The sequence below is a fragment of the Lepidochelys kempii genome, chromosome 6 (genome assembly GCF_965140285.1).
Source record: "Lepidochelys kempii isolate rLepKem1 chromosome 6, rLepKem1.hap1, whole genome shotgun sequence".
NCBI lineage: Eukaryota > Metazoa > Chordata > Testudines > Cheloniidae > Lepidochelys > Lepidochelys kempii.
This window is the reverse complement of record NC_136385.1, coordinates 2,411,189-2,425,118: the sequence shown is the minus strand read 5'-3', so window position 1 is coordinate 2,425,118 and position 13,930 is coordinate 2,411,189. Positions and strand designations below refer to the sequence as shown.

At 58.2% G+C, this 13,930-nt stretch overlaps 1 protein-coding gene across 2 annotated transcripts; it reads left to right on the top strand.

Annotated features, from left to right (window-relative positions):
• Nucleotides 1-6,048: 6,048 nt before the first annotated feature.
• Nucleotides 6,049-10,444, top strand: LOC144930629 (uncharacterized). 2 transcript variants are annotated; one of them, XM_078853093.1, is made up of 2 exons: nucleotides 6,049-6,461; nucleotides 8,538-10,444. In XM_078853093.1, the coding sequence occupies exons 1-2, from the start codon at nucleotides 6,302-6,304 to the stop codon at nucleotides 10,418-10,420; spliced, it is 2,043 nt and encodes a 680-aa protein (XP_078709219.1). In that variant the 5' UTR covers nucleotides 6,049-6,301; the 3' UTR covers nucleotides 10,421-10,444. The 2 variants fall into 2 exon arrangements, with proteins under 2 accessions (XP_078709219.1, XP_078709218.1); XM_078853092.1 differs by having other exon boundaries at nucleotides 6,049-6,473.
• Nucleotides 10,445-13,930: the final 3,486 nt, after the last annotated feature.

Sequence of the window (13,930 nt, the reverse complement as noted above, 5' to 3'; positions counted from 1 at the left end):
AATCGATGAAAAATGCACTGGAATTTTAATTGTGACGAAAATATTTCAACGACATTTGAAATTCTGATGGACAACGGAAATTTGTAATGGCAGGGAAAGTTTTTTGTGTGAATTTGAAGTGCTGGTGAAGGTTTTCACTGAAATTTGACTTGTAGATGAGACATGGTGCGATTCAAATTTTTGAGCCAAAATTTCAATACGATTAAAAGTTCTGATGAGAAATTTTGAAATTCAAAACATGGATGAAATTTTTTTTTGTAGAAATGTTGAACATTTTTACTGAAATTGGACCTTTTGGACCATTATTATTGGCATACGAAGGACTGATGGGAAATGTGTCAATTCATTTTCAGCTGAAAATGTTACAATGAGATCTGGATGGAAAATATAGATCAAAATTTGAAATGTCGAAAATATTTTCTTGGAATTTGAAATTGATGAAAAATTTCACGACAGTTTTCCATAGAGTGTGGGGGAAAAAGTCAATGACATTCAAAATTCTCATCGAGAAGATCGACGTTTGGAAGGTGGATGAGAATTGTGAACTTTTGAGATGTTCTGAGAGTCTGAATTTGTGTGTGTGTGTGGGGGGGAACATTGCAATCAACCACATTTGACATTTTGATGGGAAAAGATCGAAATGTTGCAAGTTGTTTGTGGACATTTCAAATGTTGGCGAGACGTTTGGAGGAGAACAGTCGAGATTCCAGCTTTTGCATCGTTAGAGCAAAGAAAATGGAGCTAAGCTTTCCCCCAGCTTCTCTCTCTAGCTCTCCCATGAGGAGATGGGCCAAGGAGAATGATGCCCTGTTATGGATAGTGTCTGGGGAGAACGACCTTTCATGTCGTCCCCACGCCAGGTCGACCTAAATTGGCCAATTTCCTCCAGCCAATAAACTGGTCAATGGGAATTTGTGCTGTCTAATGCGAAAAGGAAGCAGAATTTCATCCCCTCCCGAAAATCACTGGAGGCCAGCCTGGCCCTGAAGCATGTGCTGGGGGTAAAGGAAGCCAGCTGGACCATCAAAATCAGTCTAGTTCTCTACCTCTGTGGGGCTCAATCGAATGACCTCCCATTGAGCCCTATATTTCCTGCTCTAGGCTTTCTCTCCGCTACCCACAGCCCTGCTCTGCAGAGACCGATCTCCTTCTCCCACCCACGTGTATTGCAGCTCCCAGGGGTGGGGCCATTCTAGCACTACTGGTGGCCAGGAGGGATACTGCGCCTTGAAGGGCCAGAGCCCCTCTAATGGAAGTTGCCCGCCGGAGGCCAGCGTTGTAAAACCTCAAAGGAGAACATGGCGGATTTGCAGCAATGCTGACGGGGTTTTTGCCCGTTATGGAAAGGGCATCAACAAAAACAAAGCTGGGTTTTAGAAAAGAAAACCCAGATCAATGTAGCTTGGAAGTGTGCGACCGGCGAGGAGATTCTCCGTTCCCAGGGCACGCTGTCCCGCCTCGGGGAGGTGGGTGCTCAGTGACCACTCGTTTGCCGACGTTGCTCTGGGGCAACGAGGTTCTGAGTTGGGCTTTCAGCGCCGCCCGCCTGATCTGGACATTTTACAGCTGCTCTGACAGTGAGCCATGGATTACAATTGCTACATGAATGCTCTCCCTCTATCAGTAATACACCCTGTGTCTGTCTGTCTCATGAGATTCTGGTCTCTTTGTCTATCTGTACGCTCTGTCTGACTTTCTCAGTATCTATCTCATTAGATTGTGGTGTTTCTACCTATCCAGCCCCACACAAACCCTTCTACCTGCCTGCTTGTCTGTCTCCTTACAGTCTAGTGTCTCTTATTGGCTATAGACTCAGGGCTAAACACTCACTACTCTCCCCAGTAAAGCGTATAACCCGCCACGCGTAGCACGTGAAGAAGTGTGGTTAAGCTGCTGGAAATGACTGGTTTTTTTTTTATGTGTGTGTTTCATGTCCTGGTAGCATTTGTCGCCTAGTAACTGTCTCCCTTTTAGCTCTGTGAACGAGCAGTGTCTTGTAAATGACTTTGCCCTGGGTTCTAGGAATGTAACCAGCCTGTGGGTGTCGACGGAGGACTCTGGTTTGTTTGTTGGTAGAGGGGAGATGTTTGGTAAAAGTTTTCTAAGAGAAACGTCCAGAACGTTGGAGTGTGTTAAGTGTGTATCTGTGCCCAGAGATCTAGGGCAAAGCTCCCCTTGAGGGCAAGGGGGCAGGATTCACCCGTAAGGTGCACACAGACACGGCTGGGATTCTCCACCAGTAGGGGGCAGTGTGGTGGTCTCTGGCTCTCTCTCCCACACAGGAATATGACATCAACCTTGATGGCCCCTATATTCAAAAGCTCCCTGAACCTAACCCCAAGCAAATAACCCTCGAGCTCGGTGGCAGCTCGAAAGCTGGTCTCTCTCCCCAGCGGAAGCTGGTCCAATAAAAGAGATTCCTTCACCCACCTTGTCTCGCTAAGCAAATAAATCAAGCAACCCCCCAAACCCCGCACAAAGCGTGCTGCGAGCAGAACTTTCACCCCCAAAACTTGGACGTGTCAGAGACAGTGTGAAATCGGCCAGGTGCTTTGCTAGTAGGACTGGTTTTACCCGGACGGCGCCCAGACGCAGTGGGCCATGATAAATGGACAGGCAACCCCCCCCCCCCCCGCCCGCAATAGCTAGACGCATCCAGGCCTGCGTGAGAATCGCCCTATGAAGTGTGCAGATGTGTGATTAAAAATACACTGTGTCTGTGTGCGAAAGGTGAGTTATTTGTGTGTGTGGGGGGGGAGAGATTAGGATTATAAAAAGCATGTGTGCTTAAAAATATCAATGGTACGTCTATAAAAAGAACAGGGGGACTTGTGGCACCATAGAGACTAACAAATTTATTCGAGCATAAGCTTTCGTGAGCTACAGCTCACTGCATCGGATGCATTCAGTGGAAAATACAGCGGGGAGATTTATATACACAGAGAACATGAAACAATGGGTGTTACCGTACACACGGTAACCAGAGTGATCAGGAAAGGTGAGCTATTCCCAGCAGGAGAGCGTAAGGGGGTGGGGGGACAACACCTTTTGTAGTGATAATCAAGGTGGGCCATTTCCAGCACTTGACAAGAACAGCAGGAGGGGAAATAAACATGGGAAAATAGTTTTACTTTGTGTAATGAGCCATCCACTCCCAGTCTCTATTCAAGCCTAAGTTCATTGTATCCAGTTTGCAAATTAATTCCAACTCAGCCGTCTCTCGTTGGAGTCTGTTTTTGAAGTTCTTTTGTTGAAGAATTGCCACTTTTAGGTCTGTAATCGAGTGACCAGAGAGATTGAAGTGTTCTCCGACTGGTTTTTGAATGTTATAATTCTTGACGTCTGATTTGTGTCCATTTATTCTTTTACGTAGAGACTGTCCGGTTTGGCCAATGTACATGGCAGAGGGGCATTGCTGGCACATGATGGCATAGATCCCATTGGTAGATGTGCAGGTGAACGAGCCTCTGACAGTGTGGCTGATGGGATTAGGCCCTGTGATGGTGTCCTCTGAAGAAACAGATTGATAGAGCCAGAAGAGTTCCCAGAAGTCACCTACTACAGGACAGGCCCAACAAAGAAAATAACAGAACGCCACTCGCCGTCACCTTCAGCCCCCAACTAAAACCTCTCCAACGCATCATCAAGGATCTACAACCTATCCGGAAGGACGACCCATCACTCTCACAGATCTTGGGAGACAGGCCAGTCCTTGCTTACAGACAGCCCCCCAACCTGCAGCAAATACTCACCAGCAACCACACACCAGAACCACTAACCCAGGAACCTATCCTTGCAACAAAGCCCGTTGCCAACTGTGCCCACATATCTATTCAGTGGACACCATCATAGGGCCTAATCACATCAGCCACAATATCAGAGGCTTGTTCACCTGCACATCCACCAATGTGATAGAATCATAGAATATCAGGGTTGGAAGGGACCCCAGAAGGTCATCTAGTCCAACCCCCTGCTCGAAGCAGGACCAATTCCCAGTTAAATCATCCCAGCCAGGGCTTTGTCAAGCCTGACCTTAAAAACCTCTAAGGAAGGAGATTCCACCACCTCCCTAGGTAACGCATTCCAGTGTTTCACCACCCTCTTAGTGAAAAAGTTTTTCCTAATATCCAACCTAAACCTCCCCCACTGCAACTTGAGACCATTACTCCTCATTCTGTCATCTGCTACCATTGAGAACAGTCTAGAGCCATCCTCTTTGGAACCCCCTTTCAGGTAGTTGAAAGCAGCTATCAAATCCCCCCTCATTCTTCTCTTCTGCAGGCTAAACAATCCCAGCTCCCTCAGCCTCTCCTCATAACTCATGTGTTCCAGACCCCGAATCATTTTTGTTGCCCTTCGCTGGACTCTCTCCAATTTATCCACATCCTTCTTGTAGTGTGGGGCCCAAAACTGGACACAGTACTCCAGATGAGGCCTCACCAATGTCGAATAGAGGGGAACGATCACGTCCCTCGATATGCTCGCTATGCCCCTACTTATACATCCCAAAATGCCATTGGCCTTCTTGGCAACAAGGGCACACTGCTGACTCATACCCAGCTTCTCGTCCACTGTCACCCCTAGGTCCTTTTCCGCAGAACTGCTGCCGAGCCATTCGGTCCCTAGTCTGTAGCTGTGCATTGGATTCTTCCGTCCTAAGTGCAGGACCCTGCACTTATTCTTATTGAACCTCATCAGATTTCTTTTGGCCCAATCCTCCAATTTGTCTAGGAAATATATATGATATATGCCATCATGTGCCAGCAACACCCCTCTGCCATGTACATTGGTCAAACTGGACAGTCTCTAGTAAAAGAATAAATGGATGCAAATCAGACATCAAGAATTATAACATTCAAAAACCAGTCGGAGACCACTTCCATCTCTCTGGTCACGCAATTACAGACCTAAAAGTGGCAATTCTTCAACCCAAAAACTTCAAAAACAGACTCCAACGAAGAGGAGGAGTTGTGGCACCTTAGAGACTAACAGATTTATTAGAGCAGAAGCTTTTGGGAGCTACAGCTCACCTCATCGGATGCCTGCAGTGGAAAATACAGTGGGAGATTTAACGAAAGCCTATGCTCAAATAAATTGGTTAGTCTCTAAGGTGCCGCGCGTCCTCCCCTTCTGTTTACGGATACAGACTAACAGGGCTGCTCCTCTGAAACCTGTCAGCTGGTGTATCTGTGTGATGAGACCGTGGAGGGCGTCGGCCTAGACTGTGCAAGGATTTGGTTTTTAGCGCTACATGTCGATTTCACCGTCTCCACCCAGCGCCCCAAACCGCTGCCAGCGAGAATCAAAATGAGCAGCGAGGCGACGTAAGGAAAACGCGGCCAGACAACTAATGAGCGTTTGATTTCGGGAGATTTTGACACGCGACGGTGACAGTTTGCAGAGTCATGGTCATAAAGCTTTAACTTTTTGAATCTCACCCGCTCCTGTCAGTGAATTGTTATTCTCTGACCCTCCGGCCCCAATCTCTTCCATAATTTCCCCCCAACTGTAAAAATTTAAATGGCTACAAAGTGGGGGGGGGGGGAGTTATTTTCGGAGAAGTCACACTGTGTATATATCCTGCAGAGTGTGTGCGTGTGAAAAAGAGAGTGCGTGAGCAGGGCTGCCCTCTGCTAGACGGAAGCAGGACTGTGTGTGTTACCTGAGCAGAAGATTCCAGGGGAAGCTGAGCAGGTGGTTAACCTGCGGAACTCACCTCCCTATGATGGGTGTAGCAAGAGTCCCAGAAGGGCTGGGGATTTCATATAGGCAGCCAGAACAGCCACATTTGTAATGGTCAGGATTAGAAAACCAGCCAAGGCTTCACCCAGGGAAATTCTGGGCCTAAACCAAGCTTGGAATATGGGGGTTGGGAATAAATTCTCCCCAGCGGCGAGGTTCTTCCCTGACTGATCACCAGGGGGCACTTTGCAGTTTTCTCGGCAGCCTCTTGTACCGACAGCTGGGAGCGAGGGCGGTGGGGCTGATTCTGGCAACAGGGGGGCGGCGGGATACCGGGCTACATAGACCCTGGGAGAGGGAAGCCCGAGCTGGGCCTGGGGCACTGCTGCAGGGAAGCTCGCAGCAATGGGGTGCCCGGCGCGGCTGTGCTGGGAAAGGCTGAAAACACAGGGGAGCCAGGACTCCTGGGTTCTGTCTCCGACCCTGGGAGGGGCGTGGGGTCTAGTGGGTTAGAACGGGGGGGCGGGGCTGGGAGCCAGGACTCCTGGGTCCCATTGACGCAAGCCCTGGGACAGCCCCGCCCACAATCACTTCACGTGCCTGGGAAACTACACTCCCCATGGTGCTTTGCGGGGGGGGGGAACAGGGCCGGTCTTTATCTGCTGCTTCCTGCCACCCCCCCACCACAGCGGCGGAGGGGGGTCGCTGCATGGAGCCGGGACCCCCGCGCACGGAGCCGGCTGCCACCCGCCCGGCCGGAGACGGGGCACCCAGGGCCGGTGGGTGCCGGGGTGAGCCCCCGCCGTCCCCCTGCACCCCAGCCCCGTTCCCACCCCTCCCCTCCCCTGCACCCCGGGTCCGCAACCCCCCGCCCCCGCCGTCCCCCTGCACCCCATCCCCGGACCCCCGTCCGCATCCCCCCATCCTCATCGTCCCCCTGCACCCCAGCCCCGGACCCCTGTTCCCATCCCTCCCCTGCACCCCGGGTCCGCAACCCCCCATCCCCGCCGTCCCCCTGCACCCCAGCCCCGTTCCCACCCCTCCCCTCCCCTGCACCCCGGGTCCGCAACCCCCCGCCCCCGCCGTCCCCCTGCACCCCATCCCCGGACCCCCGTCCGCATCCCCCCATCCTCATCGTCCCCCTGCACCCCAGCCCCGGACCCCTGTTCCCATCCCTCCCCTGCACCCTGGGTCCGCAACCCCCCATCCCCGCCGTCCCCCTGCACCCCATCCCCGGACCCCCGTCCGCATCCCCCCATCCTCATCGTCCCCCTGCACCCCAGCCCCGGACCCCTGTTCCCATCCCTCCCCTGCACCCCGGGTCCGCAACCCCCCATCCCCGCCGTCCCCCTGCACCCCAGCCCCGTTCCCACCCCTCCCCTGCACCCCGTGTCTGAATCCCCCCATCCCCGCCATCCCCCTGCACCCCAGCCCCGTTCCCACCCCTCCCCTGCACCCCGGGTCCGCAACCCCCCATCCCCGCCGTCCCCCTGCACCCCAGCCCCGTTCCCACCCCTCCCCTCCCCTGCACCCCGGGTCCGCAACCCCCCGCCCCCGCCGTCCCCCTGCACCCCATCCCCGGACCCCTGTCCGCATCCCCCCATCCTCATCGTCCCCCTGCACCCCAGCCCCGGACCCCTGTTCCCATCCCTCCCCTGCACCCCGGGTCCGCAACCCCCCATCCCCGCCGTCCCCCTGCACCCCAGCCCCGTTCCCACCCCTCCCCTGCACCCCATGTCTGAATCCCCCCATCCCCGCCGTCCCCCTGCACCCCAGCCCCGTTCCCACCCCTCCCCTGCACCCCGGGTCCGCAACCCCCCATCCCCGCCGTCCCCCTGCACCCTATCCCCGGACCGCTGTTCCCATCCCTCCCCTGCACCCCCTGTCCGCATCCTCCCATCCCCGCCGTCCCCCTGCACCCATCCCCGGACTCCCATCCGCATCCCCCCATCCCCGCCCTCTACCCATCCTGCAACCCTGAATCCCGGCAGGGTGTGGGGGTGTTGGAGTACGGAGCCCCCCGTGCTGGGGGAAGGATGGCAGGGAAGGGACCCGTGAGCCAAGGCACTCCAGTGGGGAGGTGCCAGGGTTGGGGGGCTGAGAAGAAGAACCCAGCGGGGTTGGTAGGTAGAGGAATTAGTATAGACAGATAAATGGTGTATGGGTGTGTGTATATTGAGAGGGGTGGGGATGGATAGACAAAGAGAAAGGGGGGCGTATTGGGGTGATGGATGGATCGATCGGTGTGTGGGCATAGATAGGTGTGTGTGTGGGGGGGGACAGAGGGGGGGGTGGGGATGGATGGGATAGCTACATAGAGTTGTGGGTGGGGGGGATGGATAGAGCGAGGGGTCCATGTCTGTGAACAGATAGATGAAAAGGTTTGTGGGGATAGAGAGAGGAGTATATGTGGGGAGAGCGAGCGAGCATGTGGGGATGGATGGATAGATGGATGGGGATAGAGAAGTGTGTATGGGGCTAGGTGAGATGGGCACGTACGTGGATGGATGGATAGATACAGAGGTGTGTATGGGGCTAGGTGAGATGGGCACGTACCTGGATGGACGGATGGGTAGGAAGATGGATGGACAAAGGAGTATCATGCCTTCTTTTCCGTCTCCTCTCTAAGGCACGCGGTCCCCAGTTTGTACCACCTCTCTCCAGACGGAGCCCCGCGTGTGTCTTGGGTCGCCAGGGAGCGTGAGCGGAACCATCCCCAGTGCAATGTCTCTCTCCTTCTGTCACCACCCTCTGGGGAACGGGCTGAGGAGCGGGAAGCTCCCATGACAGTGTCCGTGCGTGGCCGGCGTTCTCTGGCGGCCCTTGTACTCAGCACCCCCTTGCTTGTTCCTCAGGTCCTGGGCCCAGACGTCAGCCGGAGGAGGACAACAGAGCTGCCAAGATGGCGCCACCAATCGGGGACGTTTCTGGCAAGGCCCAAGAGGGGGGCCTGACCTCCGTGTCATTGGCCGGCCCCAAGGCGGAGGAGGAGGAAGTCGCCAAGATGGCGTATCTCAGTGGGGATGTTGTGGAGACCACCAAGGGGCATGCAGTATGGAAGACCGTGGCCAACATGTTGACTCCCAGGATGGACATTCCTGGGAAGGGCCAATGGGCATGTCCAGCCTCCATCTCACTGACTGTCCCTAAGGTTGAGGAGGAGGAAGAGGCTGCCAAGGTGGAGCCTCTCAACAGGGATGTTGCCTTGAAGGCAGAAGGGGGACATTCACCGTGGATGACTATGGCCAAGACGATGCCGCCAGACATGGATGTTCCTCGTTTGGGCCAGCTGGGACGTGTGGCCTCCGATTCATTGCCTGTCCCTAGGACTGAGGAGGAGGCCGAAGACACCAGGATGGTGCCACCCAATGGGGACGTTGACATGACGAGCCAAGAGGGACATTCAGCATGGATGACCATGGCCAAGATGGAGCCTCTCAACGGGGACGTTGACATGAAAGCCCTAGGGGAACCCTTGACCCTGAGGCCTTTCCCTATCTCCAAGGCCGAGGAGGATGAAGCCACCAGGCCGGTAACTCCCTCCGCTCCTGCTTGCCGGGAGCGCCCGTACCGCTGCGGGGAATGCGGCAAAGCCTTCTCCCGCAGCTCGTCCTGCGTCAAGCACCAACGCACCCACACGGGCGAGCGCCCCTATGGGTGCCCGGATTGTGGCAAGTCCTTCGGCCAGAGCTCCACCCTCAACCGGCACCGCCAGGCCCACCTGGCCGACAGGCCGCACCGCTGTGCTGACTGCGGCAAGGCCTACGGGACCGCCTCGGCCCTGGCCCAGCACGGCAAGAGTCACCTGGCCGAGAAGCCGCACCGGTGCCCGCAGTGCGGCAAAGGGTTCTGCGAGCGGTCGAACCTGGCGAAGCACCTGATGACCCACACGGGCGAGCGGCCCCACCGGTGCGCCCAGTGCGGCCGCGGCTTCAGCCAGAAGGCCAATCTCCGGCGTCACCAGGAGACTCACGGCGGTGCGGCGTCGCACCGGTGTGCCGACTGCGGGCGGGCCTTCCGCCACGCCCGCCGGCTGGCTCAGCACCGCCGGGCCTGCCCCGCGCCCGGCGAGCCCCACGCCTGCGCCGACTGCGGCCAGACCTTCGCCGCCCGCTCCCAGCTGGCCCGGCACCGCCGCCGGCACGCGGAGGAGCGGCCCTACCGCTGCGGCGTCTGCGGCAAGGCCTACGGCGTCAGCTCCCACCTGCTGGTGCACCTGCGTGGGCACACGGAGGAGCGGCCCTACCGCTGCGGCGAGTGCGGGGCCGGCTTCGCCGAGGCCGCCAAGCTGGCCCAGCACCGCCGCAGCCATACCGGGGAGCGGCCCCACCAGTGCGGGCAGTGCGGGCGCCGCTTCGGCCTGCGCTCCAACCTGACGCGGCACCAGCGGGCCCACGCCGGCGAGAAGCCCCACCGCTGCGGCCAGTGCGGCCGGGCCTTCGGCCGCGCCTCCAACCTGGCCCAGCACCAGCGGACCCACCGCGGCGAGAAGCCCTACCGGTGCGGCCAGTGCGGCAAGGCCTTCGCCGTCAGCACCCACCTTCTCATCCACCAGCGCTCCCACACCGGGGAGCGGCCCTTCCCCTGCCCCCGCTGCGGCAAAGGCTTCACCGTCATCTCCAACCTCCGGCAGCACCTGCGGATCCACACCGGGGAGCGCCCCTACCCCTGCGCCCAGTGCGGGAAGAGCTTCCGGGCTCGGACTCACCTCCGGGCCCACCAGAAGCTCCACGCCTGAGCGGGCGGGCGGGCGGCGGGTCTGCGGGCGGCCCTGGCGGTAGAGGGGGGGGGCGGCAGGAGGCGGGGGAGTTAGTGACGGAGTTACTTGTAGCTTAGGAAGCATGGCTCTGTGGGGCCGCGGGGAAGTATTGGACGGGGGGTCCTGGGTCTTCAGAGCCAGGGGGGTGGCGGTTTCATGGATCTTGAGGCTCCGAAGGGGCAATGAGTGGGGGTGGGTCGTAGCTGTGGGCCGGGGGTGGGGCTTCATAGATGGAGTCGAACCTTCCCGCAGCTAAGCATGAGCATCTCCGGGCACCGATGGCGGGTTCCGAGATTACACGGCCACAAGGGACCATCGCGATCTGACTTACAGAGCAGAGACCCTGGCCCAGCGCTTCCCGCTGCCAGCCCGTAGCGGGTGGTCGAGCTAGAGCCGAGATGCCGGGTTGGCACTGAAGGCCTCCACGCGCCAGAGAATCCACCAGCGCCCCTGGCTTGCGGCTCCATCGGTTAATTAGGAGCCTGGCGTAAAAATACGGACCGTGGGCTCTGTCCCTGGCTCTGGGAGGGGAGTGGGGTCTGGTGGGTTAGCGCGAGGGGGCTGGGAGCCCGGACTCCTGGGGTCTATCCCTGGCTCTGGGAGGGGACTGGGGTCTGGTGGGTTAACGCAAGGATAGGGGCGATCTGGGAGCCTGGGGTCTGTCCCTGGCTCTGCCACTGTCCTGCTGGGTGACCTTGGGCATGTAGCTTCTCCTGTCAGTGCCTCTGGTTCCCTCCCGCTCTTTGTCTTGTCTGTTTAGCGTGTGGGCTCTGCAGGGCATGGCCGGTCTCTCACTGTGGAGCACTGGCGGCCGGGGAGCACTGTCAGCTGGGGCCCGGGCAGCGCCCGGCGCGAGGGGGGCCCGGCGCTCGGCCGGGGCTGGGGCCCGGGCAGCGCCCGGCGCGAGGGGGGCCCGGCGCTCGGCCGGGGCTGGGGCCCGGGCAGCGCCCGGCGCGAGGGGGGCCCGGCGCTCGGCCGGGGCTGGGGCCCGGGCAGCGCCCGGCGCGTGGGGGGCCCGGCACTCGGAACAGAATATTAATGTAAAATGGTGAGACGTGCTTGGATTGCCCCTGCGGGACGTGGGCCCCCCAACCCCCGCCGCCCAGCAAACTGCCCCAAATGCTGAGGTGCCCAGGCTACAGTGGCAGACTGGCCTAGGGGATTTAGAAGCCTCAGTTTCAAAATCCGTATTCTTAGTGTTTGTGTTACTGTAGGACTTCGGGCAGGGGTGGGGAAACTACAGCCTGAAGGCCGAATCCGGCCCTCTGCTTAATTTAATCAGGCTTGCGGCAAGTCTCCACTCTGTGGGCCGGAAGCCCCGAGCCTCGTCGCCCCCCGCTCCCCCGTGGGGCTGTAGCCACAAGCGCCGGCTCACCCCGCTGCGGGGGGAAGCGAGGGTTGCCAGCCCGTCAGAAGTCTAGCTGGCTCTGTGCAGCATCCGGAAACGGCTGGCGTGTTGCCCCCGCCTCCAGTGCCGGTTCCGCAGCTCTCATTGGCCAGGAAGCGGGGCCAATGGGAGCTGTGGGGGTGGCGCCTCCGCCGAGGGGCTGGACATAGCGGCCACCTCTGGGAGCAGTGCGGAGCCAGGGCAGGCAAGGAGCCTGCCTTAGCCCTGCTGCGCCGTCGTCCGGGAGCCACCTGAGGTAAGTGCCGCCCGGCTCGAGCCTGCACCCCAAATTCCTACCCGGCCCTGGGTCGGAACCCCCTTCTGCACCTTAACTCTCTCCCGGAGCCCTCACCCCCTCCCGGATCCCAACCCCCTGTCCCAGCCCAGTGGAAGTGAGTGAGGGCGGAGGACAGTGAGGGGGGCTGGAGTGAGTGGGGGGCGGGGCGTCAGGAAAGGGGCGGGGCAAGGATGCTCAGTGTTGTACCATTAGAAAGTTGGCAACCCTCGGGAAAGCCCTGAGCCCCTGCACCGCTGCCCCTGTGGGGCTGTGTGTGGCCTGATTGTTTTTTTTTCTGTGACTCAGTGGCCCCGATAGAAAAAAGGTTTCCCACCCCGGCCTAGCAGGCCACGCCCTCGAACTGGCTCGGTCTCATGTGGGCCCTGGAGCGCCCAACTCCCATTGGCACGCTGGGAACCTGCCCTCTGGGGCCATGCCCTGGCGTTGTGTAGGCACCTAACTCCCCTGGGGTAAGTGACATCCACGGGAGCTCGGTGCCTGCATAGCTCTGAGGTTCTGGGCCTAAGGGTAAATTACACTGAGATTAATGGACTGTCTGTCTGTCCATCCCTGTACACCCCTCCCATGTAATCTATCCCCAGACACCCTTCTTATCTCTCTATCTATCCATCCCCATACACCCTCGTATCCATCTATCCATCCCCATACACCCTCAGATCAATCGATCGATAGATCCATCCATCCATCCATCCATCCCCATACACCCTCATATCTATCCATCCATCCCTGTACACCCTGAGATCAATCCATCGATATGAGGGTGTATGGGGATGGATGGATCTATCTATCTACCCCCATACACCTCTCTCTCTCTCTCTCTCTCTCGTTCAGTTGTCACACTCCACAGCCCCTTAGGTGGTATCTGAAGCTTCCCCTCGCTGGGTGACGTAGCCCATGTTAGGCAGTGGGGGTCTGGGTCACCATCCCTTTTCCCCCTGTCCCCCCCCGTCCATGTCCCGTTTGAGTTACCCCCTTCCCCGTCCCCCTCACCCAGCCTGCCACTTAGTGCCCATCTCAGGGGGCTCCTCATTCACCCACCCACCCCAGCTCTCCCCCTTTCTGGGTCTCGAGCCGGGGGGATCCGCAGGCTCTGGAGTTGGGAGGGGAGGGGGTCGAGTGGGTTTTGGGGGGGGGGCTGATAGAACCCTAATTCTAGTGGCCACTGTTTGCTCTAATCACTAGACTCCCCTCCCCTCCCAGAGTTAGGAATAGAACCCAGGAGTCCTGACTCCCAGGCCCACCCTATCTGTCACAGTCCTGTCCCGGCTATCTGGAAGTGAAATATGATTGAAAACCCCAGCGTTTATGGTGCCATTATTAGGTTCCAGGATGAACGTGTCACCCCAGAGGCGTACGGCGGGTCTGGTCTCTCACGTGGGCCTGGGAATACCCCCCCAACTCTTGGTGCCTGGGTCAAGTGGCTCCTCCTTTTAGGCTGGGGCAGAGCTTTAGATATGTGGGGGGGGGCTCGCTCCAGCCCATCCCTGGTGATTCCATAGGTGGGCCTGGGCATGAGGCAAAACCCTAATTGTTCTCCTTTCTGCGGTCAGGACTACAATTCCCACAATGTTCAGCCACCCATTCCCTTCGTGGACACTCAGCCCATCCTGCTGGGGCGGGGGCGGAGAGCCAGAACTCCTGGGTTCCATCTCCAGGAGGAGAGCGGGGATTTCTCCTTCAACCGAGGCTGAAATTAGTAGTATTTAGTGCCTGCAAGGCAGCAATGCCAGGGAGCCCGCACTCCTGGGTTCTCTCCCCCGCTCTGAGAGGGGAGTGGGGTCTAGTGGTTAGAGGGGGGAGGGTG

What these genes read in the sequence shown, in the direction of transcription:
- LOC144930629 (XM_078853092.1), top strand. Translation starts at nt 6,302, where the DNA reads ATGGTGCTTTGCGGGGGGGGGGAACAGGGCCGGTCTTTATCTGCTGCT. An exon ending in CAGGGCCGGTGGGTGCCGGG is followed by an intron (nt 6,474 to 8,537) that starts GTGAGCCCCCGC and finishes CTTGTTCCTCAG; the next exon opens with GTCCTGGGCCCAGACGTCAG.